Source organism: Rattus rattus, chromosome 6, assembly GCF_011064425.1.
Source record: "Rattus rattus isolate New Zealand chromosome 6, Rrattus_CSIRO_v1, whole genome shotgun sequence".
In the NCBI taxonomy this organism is placed as follows: domain Eukaryota; kingdom Metazoa; phylum Chordata; class Mammalia; order Rodentia; family Muridae; genus Rattus; species Rattus rattus.
Genome location: NC_046159.1, coordinates 29,939,600 through 29,953,416, shown reverse-complemented (window position 1 = coordinate 29,953,416; position 13,817 = coordinate 29,939,600). Strand labels below are relative to the sequence as shown.

Below are 13,817 nucleotides of genomic sequence, written 5' to 3'. Positions count from 1 at the left end.
GACTCTTCTACGCTTTTCATTGTGACAGAAGCAAATTATCAAAGGCTACTTTACGGTAGCGGGGGCTGGCACACCATTCTCCAGTCTCCAGCGAGACTGCTCCCCCTAGCTTTTAGAAAGGTCCTTTGGAAACAGTGTGGCCCCACCCACAGATTACCTCATTCCCTACAGGCATCCCACATGGCAGTGAGGGAGTTTGCCCCCAAACTGAACAGTCAGGCCGGAGCTGCTACCAGCAAGCAAGGTTTCTGACAACCCAGAGGGTTTGTGTCTTCCAGGGCACGCCCGAGTGGTGAGCACCTCCGCGTTGAAGGTACCTTATAGCCTAGGGATCAAGAGTAACAAACTGCCCCCTGTCTGACTGTCTGAGATCTAGTCGGTGATACCCAATTCTTGCCTCCAGTGAGTTCTAAACCATATGCCGGAAACAACCTCCGTCTTCGGAACCACAGCATCCTGCTTCTTTTACTCCAAAGTCCTGTGAATTGAACCATCCCCTCCAGGAGGGAGAGGAGAGGCTCAAGGGATTCCAGAAGCAAACAAACTGTGCGTGTCTGGGAAACTCCAGATTCACCAGCATCCTCCCCAAGGATGTGTGTGTGTGTGTGTGTGTGTATGTATGTGTATATACATGTGTATATGTGTGTATATGTATGCATATACGTGTATGTATATGTGTGTATGTATGTGTATATGTGTATGTATGTGTGTATATGTATGCATATATGTATGCATATGAGTATATATATGTGTGTGTATGTGTATGTGTATACGTGTATATATGTGTGTATATTTATGCATATGCGTGTATGTACATATGTGTGTATATGTATGTGTATATGTGTGTATATGTATGCATATGCGTGTATGTATATATGTGTGTGGGTGCACCATGCATGCATGTGCACGTGCGTGTGTATGTATGTATATATGTGTTTATATATATGTGTATATGTATGCATATGTGTGTATGTATATATGTGTGTATGTGTGCGTGTGTGTATTTGTTGAATATATATATATATATATATATATATATATATATATATATATATATATCAGCTGCTGGGGGAGGGGATTCTGACCAGCTGGGGAGAGTTGAGTCTTCCTACCTATAAGTTGTATACAGTTCCTAAGGGAACTTTCATGAGTCACCGCCCATGCTCGGGTGGCCTTCTTAGTGAAACAGCTGCTTTTGAGTCATTTCTGCTCCTCCTGAGTCATCCCTCGCCAATACTCCTGGACCACTAAGCTGGCCTTTGGTCTGTCGTGTGTTCCTTTTCTAGGATAGTAGGTTAGCATGTGCTTTATCTCCCCAGATAACACACTAGAGACTTAACTTCTGCGAGCCTCGAGCTCTTTGCAGGAGAAGGCCTGTGATAATAAGGAGAGGCAAAGTGGTCCAGAGGTCCAGATTTCCCCCGGGAACTGCGACTTCCTCCATCTGCCTGTCCTTGTGACACCCAAGGACAGGATATTGTGGGATTGTCCTATAGTAAGTACTTGGGACATGGGATCCTGGATGGCCAACTGCAGTCTGAGACTTTTTGCACTGCTTAAGTAGATGAATGACAGGGGCTCATTCTTGTCTGCCAGAACTCAGATTCTGGACTTGCGGGCTTGCTCTATGGTGGTTGTTAACCCTGAAAAAAGCACACGTGGTCTCAGACTGCCTGCTCACTGAACCTGTTAATACTGCGGAAGGTCCTGAGAGGGGTTTCCTGGTTTCACGGATATCAAGTCAGTTTGCCCCAAGGGTTTAGAGTTAGTAACACAAGACCCTTACTGTGGTTAGCTCTCTGCCGGACAGGCTCTCGGGTATGAGTTTTGCCAGCCACAAAGTTCACTTATTTTCCATCTGGATGGTCACAAAAACTCACAGCACCCTCAGAGCCACCCAGTGTCATCCCACACAGCTACTCCACAGAAGGAAATCCCAAGTGCCAAGCTCAGGGTCTTTCTATATAGCTCAAGCTGACTTAAAATTTATCAGGTGACACAGACTGGCTATGAACTCATGGTAATCCTCCTGCATCAATTTTGGAATGCCAGGATTAAAGGAGTCTGTTAATTTTTCTCAACTTGAGCTTCTATCAGAATGCCCTGAAAAGTTTGCTAAAACTTAAAGGAAAGTTTTTGTCCAGTGTGTTCACACAGCACACTTGCATGCACACATGTGCATGCATGCATATGTACATGTGTGTGATGTGTGTGTATGTGCATGCGTATGACTGGGCATGCACATTTGTAAGATTTACGTTTCCGTCCAGTTCTTTAGTAACAGTGACATAAAGACCATAGCAGAGAACCTTCTCAGTCCCAGAAACACTCAAGGGTGAGGAAGGGAAACCTAGCCAAGGCCCACCCATTACACCCTGTGCTTGTGCCAGCAGTCTGAGGTGGGCACAAGTTCCTCACTCACTAGCACAGGTCAAAGACCAATGCCTCTCTAACACATTTACTTGCCTGCCTCCCCAACTGGCACTGAAGGGGCTAGGCTGCATAACTACCCTGGGAACAGCAGGTGACCCCAGCCATCTACAAAAGCCAGCACAGATGCTGGCCCTTGAGGCAAAAAGGGTTATAGGTCTCACCTCTCGGTGTCTTAGCTGGAAGCTCCTGCCCTCGTGGTAGCAGTTGTAGGTTTTAAGCAGGCTTAAGAGCTCTGACCTACAAAGATACAGACACACAGGAACACTTGGTGAGTGGAGAAGCCGCCCTCAGGCAAGGCATCATCGATACCACGGACCTCATTCTCTTCATGTGTAAATGCAGTAGTGTACAGCTTTGTCAACCACATCTACTCAACCAAGAGACCCAATTGTCCCACCATGACACTTGACCTTTCATCGCCCTCCCAGCAGCTCTGCATCTCTGCCCTTATAGGAACTGGGTGAGAAGGGCAGTGAGGAAAAGGTGCTGAGAAACAAGCAAAATTCCCAGACAGGTTCCCGCCCCACAGGAAGACTAGATATGTGAGCATGTTCACTGTAGGGTATGTGTGCATGTTCACTACAGGACATGTGTGCATGTTCACTGTAGGGCGTGTGTGTATGTTCACTATAGGGTCTGTGTGCATGTTTACTATATGGCGTGTGTGCATATTCATTACAGGGCATATGTGCATGTTCACTATAGGGCGTGTGTACATGTTCACTGTAGGGTGTGTGTGCATGTTCACTATAGGGTGTGTGAGCATGTTCACTATACAGTGTGTGTGCATGTTCACTATAGGGTGTGTGAGCATGTTCACTATAGGGTGTGTGAGCATGTTCACTATACAGTGTGTGTGTGCATGTTCACTATAGGGCATGTGTACATGTTCATTACAGGGCATGTGTGCATGTTCACTACAGGGTGTGTGTGCATGTTCACTATGGAGCATGTATGCTTGTTCTCTGCAGGGTGTGTATGCATGGTCACTACTGCCTATGAGCAGTCAGTCCTAACAGCCTCCCTGTGCTCTCCTGTTACCCACTGCCTCCGGAGACCTCGGTGGCTTGGATTACCAGCTGGCTCCCTGTCTTGACTGTTCAGAGGTCAGTCCTGGGATGAGGGTGACAGGGTCCAAGCAGACCTCAAACACTTTCTCCCAGCACATTGGGAAGCGACTTTGTCCAGGGAGTGGTCAGGACAAGGAAAATCAACAGAGCCATAGGTCTAGGCTAAGGGGTTATGGGGTATGAAACATGCAGGTGAGTTTTCAATCTCACACAGGTTGGAAAGGGGAAGACGGCAGGTAAAGGTAGCAAGGTGTACTTACTGAACCTCGCATCCAGGATGCTTGCCTGTCAACATGGAATCAGCGGGGGCTGGTACGCTGTGTGTGTGGCATTTATCAGCTAGAGTATTCTGACTTTCTGGACATGGTCCCTGGCTGGACCCTGCTGCTCTATCACCTTTGGAACAGCCTCCTCAACCTGCTCACAGCACAGGAGAACAATGACACCCTGGGGCTTGGGGAAGGTATGTTCTGTGCATGATGTGGAGACTGGGAACAACCGGGGTAACCGTGTGCAACTGAGCGGTAGCGCTACGTGAGGATTCCATGCTGCATTTGTCCCGTGCCACAAATGTGCAAAGGCTGGACACAAAAGTACTGGGAAGTGCACAGGTCTGGGAAGTTAATCATGCCCAATTTTAGAAAGTATTCATTCATGCTCAGGACTCAAAAATGAAAGATAAAATAAAAAAAAACTTTTTTTAAAAAAAGAGCTTCTCAGGCTGACAGGATGGCTGCCAAGCCTGGCGATCTGAGTTCGAGCCCTGAGACCCACACGGTGGACAAAGGGAGTGGTTCCTGTAGGTTGTTTTTGACCTTCAAATAGTTGCTGTGGCAGGCACTCCCTACCCAACACACACACACACACACACACACACACACACACACACATGCACACACTCACACACAAATGCACACACACACACACACACACACACCTCACACACACAAAATCACATAAAGAAGTATGATAACAATATGCTTCTCTTTAGTTCAGAGAAAATATTCCAAGAAGTTTTTATAAGACAGAGTAAATAAAAAATAAGCAAAGTTAAAATATGTCAATAAAGTATACTTTTTCATTAAAACCCACAACTGGATTTTTAAATTGTTTTTAAACAGCAAGAGTTTTCAAATAATTCTAGTCGGTCAACAAATTAAATACTGTCCCTGTAGAGCTCCATGGTCACCCCCTTCTTGTGCAAACACATTTCTCAAAGAATTCCATGATCTCCAAAGAGGGGCATCCCCCCAACAAAAGGATTGGCCACTGTCCCCATCTGTGGCACAGTGCCACATATGAAGAGTTCTAGCACCAACATCCTGCCCCCCATGCAGGAGAAGGTCACAGAGGGCTGCAGAGCTCCCCGCGCCCCAACACCGCACACTCAAACGTACTTTAGAATGAACTTGCTGTCGCTGATGGGCACATGAGAGCTGGGCGAGCAATCTTCCTTCATCTTCAACTCTCCTCAGACCCGGAAGTCACCTGTCAGAAGGATGACAAGGGATGCTGTCTTAGTTAGACTTATGATTGATCAACGCAATTTAGGAAGGGAAGCATTTATTTGACTTACACTTCCACATCACTGTTCACCATCAAAGGAAGTCAGGACAGGAACTCAGAAACCTGGAGACAGAAGCTGGTGCAGAAGCAATGGTGCTACCTACTGGCTTGTTCATCAAGCATGCCTTGCTCAGCTTTCTTTCTTACAGAACACAGGGCCCCCAGCCCAGGGATGGCACTCTCCACGATGGGCAGGGACCATCCTCATCAACCACTAATTAAGAAAATACCTTACAGCTGGATCTTTTGGAGGCATTTTCTCAATTCAAGTTCCCCCTTTCTGATAACTCTAGCTTGTGTCAAGTCGATTAGCTAGGGCAGGTGTGATGGCTGGGGAGCAAGGGGAGCCACATTCAGTGTTGTCCAGCACCGATATTCCTAGTATGAGAACATTTATCATCCTCACGACACACAGGCTGGTTAAAGTTGGAAGCATCAGGTCAAGGAGCTAGCCTGCCCGTCCCTCCAGAAAGTTCTATGGGATCTCCAAAATTCTAGATCAGTTCCTAAACATTTTAAGCCACACACTCTTTTCTCTTAGGTGAGCATTCTGGATGACAACTTCTAGGCTTTTCTAGAGTCTTCCAAAGCTAGTCTGGTCCTCTTTCTTGCTTTCGTACTGAGCTGGGGTGGTGATCCCATCAATTACTTTGGAGTCCGCTCCCTTGGTCCAGCCCCCTCTGGGGCGGGGGGCTTCATCTAGATCTCGTTTATTCCATCTGAGCTGCAGAGCAGTTCTGTGAATTGTCTAGTCCTTACAACACTATGAAGCATTAACCAAAGTTCCCTCTTGTCCTGGGAAAACAGGATAGAGGTGAAGCCAGAAATCACAATGAACAACAGTAGGGGACTCTTTAAATGCAGGAGTCAGGATGGCTGATCTGGTCTCTGAACTTTTCTACTCCAGTTGGCTCCTGGGAAATTCTTAACCCATGTCCAGCCATGTGGAGTTGTGTGTGTCCAGCCTCCAGATTCTGTGGCAGACTCAACATTCAAGCTCTCTCTGTCTCTTTTCCACTTGCAACCACGGAAGCGTGAGGGCCCTCATGCCTGAACGTCCTGCCTTCAGGAAATATGACGTACAAGATCCTTTCTTTCCTTCTGGCTTCCTTTGAATTACAGTTGCTATCCCCTGTCACATGTAGGTATGCTCTGAATTCCCCCAAGGGATCCCAAGACGGTGACAGTTCCCATAGCCTGTGATTGAATGCCTGCTCAGCTTAGATATAAACCTGACTGGATTGTAGCCACAACTTGTAAAGTTTTAGGTACAAAAACAAACGAAAACATCACATGGATTATTTTTCTGTCAGAATATTTGCGGACAGAAGACTCATTTTTACCAGATCCTAGCAACGTAACACCTATTTCTTAATGTGTGAAGAATTTCATCATTTTGCTTCCCTCTGGTGTGTCTGGATAGACAGCATAACGGCCTTTGGGACATTTAATGACTACATTATTAATTCAAACAAGTAAAACAAGAGTTTTAAGTTCCTTAAACTCAAGCACTGATACCCTGACAGCCGGTCTGTCAACAGAGATGGCTTCTAAGTGACTCTAACAGGTGTGTCATACATAGAGTGTCCATGTAAGGGACACGGATTCTTTGTGCCTAGGCAGGAAGAAGTCTGATAGTTAGACTTCATCCAGCTCCTCAGAATGGCATCCAGTTTAAAACTTGCCACAGTTTCCCACTTAATAATTCAAGACTATGGTTGTTCCGGTTATAGAAAGTAGAGATAGGCAAGAGTTACTGCTTTCTGGCCGAGGACCCTGACTGAGGGTCCTTCCTGTTTGCTGAGCAGTAAGATGAAGCCCAGCACACCCTCAGTAGCAATGCAAACTCTACCCTTCACCCCCCTGACTCCATGCCTGTTAACCTCATCATTCCTAAGAGGATATTTGATGAAGCAGGAGAATTACTATTGGCTGGGAGAAATGGGAGGAACTGGGGGATTTGGGTTTAAAGGTAACCTTAGAACTATCCCATCAACACAGCTTTGCCCACTCTAAAGCCCAGCCATGGCCCAGGGAGAAGCCAGGCCCTTTGCGGGGCAGGCTTTGACCTATCTAGTACCACAGCACTGCCCCAAATGAGAGCAGAGCTGGGAATTCCCTGTGTATTCTCGTTGGCCCAGCAACAGGGGTTTCAAAATAGAGTCGGTTCCCTCTGCTCGGCTTGTTGAAAATGTGGGTGTGTTCCTTCCCTAACCGCTGGTGAGCAGAAATGCTCAGCTCTGGGGAGTGCCCTGTGTTGGGGTTTCTGGGTTTGCACTGGTTCCAGGGACACACGGTGCACACTCATTACAGGAAGGACAGAGTTTACTCAGAAATGATGAGAAGGAGTTTCCCTTGCTTTCCTCTGCATTTCCATCCAGTGTCTGCCATGTCCTTCATGAAGCCCCACTTTGCCCACCACACACAGCCCTGTGGGGCCACGGACAGTGCCACCAGACAGAACTGGTAAGGTCGTAGCAAGTTCAGAACCCTGGTAGATCTCATAATTCTAGATCTTACAATTGAGAACAGCATGAGTTTGAACTAGCTCCTGACCAGGTTCCTGTCCTGACCACCACACCTCGCTAAGAGGACCATGACAACTGGTCACATGGGTAGCACAGAACCTAGAGGTCTCCATGCTAATGAGGTATCTAGAGTGTTTACCCAATGGGCATCTCTTCCTACAAATGGTATTTAATCTCCGGTTCACCCTGAATAAGATATATGCATCTTCATCTGCCATGAATAAAGCAGTTTGGACAAGCAAAGACTGTCTCCTACATCAAGGACCACCATCGGTGGTAGGGGGAGGCCTTCTTCATACAGAGCCTGGCCTAAGTCTCCCCTTAGTGCTCCTAGCACTCACTCAGAGCCGGATTCCCTCAACCCCAGCTTATTACTGGTTCCCAACTCTCACAGTCCCCAGCTGAGGAGTCTAGGTTCACAGAAGTTTGAGAACCTTAGCCTCTGTCCCGGCCTCCTCTGTTTTCACCTGGAAACACCTTCGGGGGACCCCCTATCCTAGACCGTGTTTCACCTTCCCTGATTGGCCTGTTGGCAGCCCGGCAACCCAGCAGTGAGGAAAAAAACGCCCCTGCATTTCACCTCTCCTAAGCAGCACATAGACAGCATTCCACCATCCAGCAGCGAGGAGGTGGGAAAGCAGACCTACACAGCCTCAGAGTGCCTGACACTTTTCCTTCTCATATGACGTGTGAAGTGCTAGGCACCAAAAGAGTCTCTCCCGATCCTTAGCTGCTTCTCCAGTAGCTCACAGAAGCAGAGCAAGCCTTGGCCAGGGTGGGGCCCAGTTTCTGACCTGGGGCTTCTTCAATATTTATAATCCCATTTGATTAAGTGATGCTCCTAGGGGCACCAGTGCACAGGTGTGTGTGTGTGTGTGTGTGTGTGTGTGTGTGTGTGTGTGTGGGTGAGGTTGATGCCCTTCTGCCTCAGCACTTTTCTATGGCCCATTGTGGGAAGACAAAGTAGGTCAGTCCTTCCAGAGTCGGACATACAGCAGTAATACAAAATCTAAGTCAGGCTCGTTCCTGTAATCCCAAACTGAGACAGGAGGATCCCTGCAAACGGAAGTTCAGTTTGGGCTCCAGAATGAGATTATATCTAAGAAAGGAAAACAGAAACTGTAGCCATGTCCAGGGTTAAAGGGCGGGCTAATTTTAGGGACAGTTGTTAGAGAGTCCACAGGGAACTGGGGACATGTTCCTCTTTTCAAATTGTAGATCTTGAAACCAGAAATCTGGTTTGTTTGGTTTGGTTGGGATTGCTTTGGTTTTTCAAGACAGGGTTTCTTTATGTCGTTCTGGCTGTCGCTGACTTTTTGTAGACCAGGCTAGAATTGACCTCACAGAGATCTGGCTGCCTCTGCCTCACAAGTGCTGGGCTTACAGGTGTGGGCCACCATGCCCAGCTGAAATCTGGGTTTTTATGGGTTAGCATACCGCCGCTTAAAGTTTGGTGCTTTGGGCAGAAACACTTGCTGCCCCAGAACAATTATGTCAAATGATTAGCAGCCTTTCCCAGCAAGGACTTGTGTGGATCACTTTCCTGATGGCTCATTAACAACCAGTTTTCTGACAGCTACCCACAGTCACTCCCACATGGGCATACATGCGGGGTAATTAGAAGTGAGGCTCTATATATGAGAACAAATGTGCAGTTTTTAATCTCTCCAAACCTGGGCTGCCTCACTTGCTGTAGTATTTTCCCAGTCTACCCATTTTCATGAGGATGCCTACATATTTTGGTTTTTAGAGGCTGTCATGAGTGTTACTCTTCTTTCTGATTTCTTCCTTGGCAAGTCTGCTATGGTTTTATAGAATTTTTTTTTGGCCAACTTTTCTACCCTGTGACTTTGCTGAGAGTGTGGTGTATTCATTCTGAGAGGTTCCTGGAGATTCTTCAGAGTATTCTAAGGACGGGACTATGTTGTATGCAAATGGAAACGATTGGCTTCTTCCTTTCCAATCTGTATCACTGTGTTCCCTTTCTTTTCTCTTTCTGTTTTCTCTATGACTTCAAATACTATATTTTGAATAAAAGAGAAAGACAGAACCTTTGTCTTGCTCTAGCTTTTACTGGAAATGCTTCTATAACATTGGCTATAGGCTGGCCACCAAGGATTGGCCAACCTACTATTCCCAATTATTTCACAAATATTAGTGTTGTGAAAGAGACTATATTACCAAAGACAATGCACACATTCAATACGATCCTCACTCAAACCTCAATGGCATCCTTCGCAAAACTGGGAAAAACAACTCTAACATCGATACAGACCCGATTAGTCTAAGTGGTCCTTGGGAGGATGAGCAGTGCTGACGGCATAACCACCTCACGGGATCCCACGGCTGTCACATCAGGAATAGCTGAGCAGATCCGTGAGCAGAACAAGTGACCCAGAAATAAAACACACAGCTACAGCCAACAAAATTTTGATGACGGCGTCTACCAAAACCAAACATTGCAGGAAGACAGTCTACCTAGCAACTGTTCTAGGAAGACTAACTTCTTAAGTGTAGAAGAATGAAACAAGACTTTAATGGGCCTGAAATTTTAAAACTGCCAGAGGAAAACAGGTAAAACACCTCAAGTCCTATGAGCAAGGGTGTCCTGAAAAGAATTCCAATAGCTTATGAACTAATCTCTAGAAGGGACAGATGATGTTATGTAAAAAAGGAACGGACCGTAGGATGAAGGAACCTAGAGAGTGTGGGGAAAATCTCTACCAACTGTACAATGTATATCTCGGATACATGAAGAACCAAATACCTTAAACGCTGAAATCAGAACCATGCAATCCACAAACAGGCTAAGGAACCAGACTTGAAATAAGAAATACAAATGGCCGATAAATACTTGAAAAGGCATTCGACATCCTTGGCCGTTGGAAAAATGCAAACTAAAGCAGTTGGAACGTTGTCATCTAGAAAACAAATACTGGCAAGAATGTGGGACCAAGGGCCTCTTATTTCCCACTGGTGGGAAAGCCAGTCTGTGAGCTCACAATGGAAATCAATATGGAGCTTCAAGGAAAATAAAAACAAACTAGCACATGACTCAGCTATGCCACTCCTATGTATATGCCCAAGGGGTTCTAAGTCAGTGCACCCATGAACCTCTTGTTCTTGTTAAGAAAAAGCACCAGTTTCTGTCTATTGGTAAGAAAGATACAAAACGGATGGAGCTGGAGATTGCAATGTAAAGCGAACTAAGGCAGACTGGGAAAGGCAGAATCTCAGATTCTCTCACATATGGAACCTAGATTTCAACCTGTGAACTCCAGTCCTCTAGAAGAGCAGTATACATACTTAATCACTGAGCCATCTCTCCAGGTTCCATAAAATTCAATTTTAAGGAAAAAGAACCAGTGACAGTCTATTGCCACAGTCAGCTGGAAAACCACATGTCCTAAGGATACAGCCACTATGACATCAGCCTGGGACCCTGAGGGACTCTGTGGATCAGATCCTTGATCCATCCATAGCGAATTTGCATTTGGAAAGAGAAACCATCTCTGCTGGGCTAAGATACTGGTGTTTCAGGCATTTCTTACTATAGCATAACCTATTCCAGACGGACTAACATCAGGAAGTGTTCCATTAAAATTCTATACATTTAATATATTTAAATTAGAAAATAGTTCTAAGCACTCGGGAGGCAGAGGTCGGTGGATCTCTATTAGTTTGACACCAGCCAGCCTGGTCACATTGAAATCTAGGCAGTAAAGGCTACATAGTAAATAAGAGAGTGGGGGAGGGAGAGGGAGAGGAGACAATAGTTAATCAGAGAGAGGGTGTGGGGGAGAAGAGGGGTTGGGGAGTGGGGATCAAACAAGCACAGACTTGCAAGACAAGTATGGGACTAGTTTGTGGCTTCAGACTTGTGGCCTGCCTTAGTTGACAATATCTTTACTCTCCCTCAGAACGAGAACACTTCCTTTCTTTTAGTTCACAGTAGAAACACCTACAAGTAGAATTTCCTTCAAGTTAAAGGCCTTCCTACAGGGCCCAAGGGCTGGGAGCTACTAAGACCTGGGCAGCTGCAGGTGCATGCCTTGTCTTTTGAGCCTTGACTTTTCCATCTCTGCAATAGGAATATTGCTCTCCATTGGCTGGGACATTTCCTCAGCGCTCTTTATTCAAATGGAAAATGTCCTCTGGTGAAACTTAGTGGGACCCCTTTGGTTGACAGTAAGGCAGCTGGCAGAGAACTCATTCACCAGAGCACCAAGTGATGGTTTAGTGTTTGTTCTTCCCTTGTTTCCCCTCAGCAGGTCCCTGAGGACACACCCAGTATGCCAAGTGTCTCTGATAGGATGAAAGCCCTGGTTTCATATAGGATAGGTAAACAGAGAAGCTTGGCAGGGAAGGAGTAAGGCACAGCATCTATGGGAGGACACGGAGACATAATCATGATGCAGGAGGGGCAGGAATCTGAGGGCCATTTCAGCAAAATAGTCTCTAGCAACTATAGGTTGCAACTATAGGCTATAGGTCTCACAGAGGAGGGGCCTAGGATCCTTAACAAAACAGCCTGTACACCGGAACAACAGGTGACTTAGCTCTCATCAGCTTCATGACCTACAGTGAGTCACTTGTTTTCCCTTGGATGTCAAAAACTTCCTGAGCGGTACCACCTACTCCATTCCCACTGAGCTCGAGAGTTTGAGCTTTGGGATGTTCCACAGACACCCCCTCCATGTTTGTATAACCAGCCTTGCAGAAATAAAGATCTTCTAGGGATGCGCTGTATCTTTCCATCTAACTATAGGACTATTGAAACAATAGACCTCAATAAATGGGAATTTCCCCAGAAAGCTCATGCTGGGAGAAGGGAAAGAGGAACCAGAGGAGAATTTCTCTCTCAGAAAGAGATTTTACAGAGTCCTAATAGCTTGTTACACAACCTTACAGGATCAAACTGAAGCTCAGGCAAGGCTGGGTCAAAGGTGGGCAGGACCACACCTTATCCAGGACTAATTAAAAGTGCATATCCCTGACCCTCTGTTCAAATTTCCACTGCACTTCAGGATCCTGGAGGTAAGATGGACTTGTGGGGTTCTCTGGCTTTTGTCACCTCTCTTCCCAATGTGGTCACATTGAATAAATCCCCCCTTTTCTGTTTTTTACTTTCTTTTTGTGAGATAGGGTTTCTCTGTCTAATAGCCCAGGCTGTCCTACAACTCACTCTGTAGACCAGGCTGGCCTGAGACTCAAGAGATCTGCCTGCCTGGGCCTGAGTGTTGGGATTAAAGGTGTGCCCCAAGTTTAATTTTCTACTTTCAACTTGAGTCTTTGAATCTGTCTACTGAGACAGGTAGCCATAGCTGAGTTGGGGCACAGGTTCTGACTACAGGTTTGGTAGCACAGGAACAGTGTTTTGCCTTTCAGATCCTTCACTGGGTTGATGGAAGCCTGCTGTCAGTCACTCTCCAGCTCACAGTGTCTCAGTGAGTTGCAATACACCTAAGGGGTGACTTAGAGACTATTGTTGTCAGGGAGAGAGAGAGAGGAGGGTGCACATCCACCCAGCCAGGAAGCAGAGGGCAGTGTCTCTCTATTTGGGTCATTCTCTTGAAATGGCTTCCTTAGTGCTGAACCTCCCTATTCCCTGGGCAGGGTGTCCAAACCCAAGCATCTCCAATGGCCTACTTTCATTCTTTTGCAATAAAACACCATAATCTTATCTGGAACTCAACGCGCAGTTAGATGCTTCTTGGAAGACGTAGGTGAGGAGGGGATACAGCTGGCCTGGCCTGCCACCCCGGCAAGTCTGAAAAGCAGCCCCTGATATAACCGGACAGGCCAATTCAGCAAGGCCACTCCCCTCCCCCAGCAGCCTTTGTCCTGGTCCTGCCCACCCCCTACACCCCAGCAGACACAGCTCAGGCCTCCAAGCTCTGTTCTCTGGCAGATAGATGCTCTCTCTGCCCCTCAGAGGAGCCTCAGGCTCCTTCCCTGAATACCTGGCTGCCTCCCCTCTGTGAACAGACAATGGGTGAGTTGTCCAGACTTTCTGCTTCAGCGATTGCTCTGTTCTGCCAGCCTGCGGAGGCAGCGACTGCGGGCACACAGCCTGCTGTGGAGCCACAAAGGCCACAGAAGCTTTTACAACTCCTGGGTCCAGGCCCCTCTTCCATTTCTTTCCCACAGAAGGCCAATCCTCACTCTTTACATCACTGTGGGTCTAGCCCCTCTGGATTGGCGGCAGAAGGAGCAAGGG

General features: G+C 46.7%; 1 protein-coding gene across 1 annotated transcript in view; it reads right to left on the bottom strand.

Annotated features, from left to right (window-relative positions):
• Nucleotides 1–13,817, bottom strand: part of Rassf4 (Ras association domain family member 4) — a 34,178-nt gene that overhangs the window by 15,688 nt on the left and 4,673 nt on the right. Inside the window, exons 2-3 of the mRNA XM_032905834.1 lie at nt 4,901–4,991; nt 2,595–2,670 (exon numbers count right to left, since the gene is read on the bottom strand). Coding sequence (XP_032761725.1) covers nt 2,595–2,670; nt 4,901–4,962 — 138 coding nt within the window. The 5' untranslated portion in view covers nt 4,963–4,991. The remainder of the gene's footprint in view (nt 1–2,594; nt 2,671–4,900; nt 4,992–13,817) is intronic.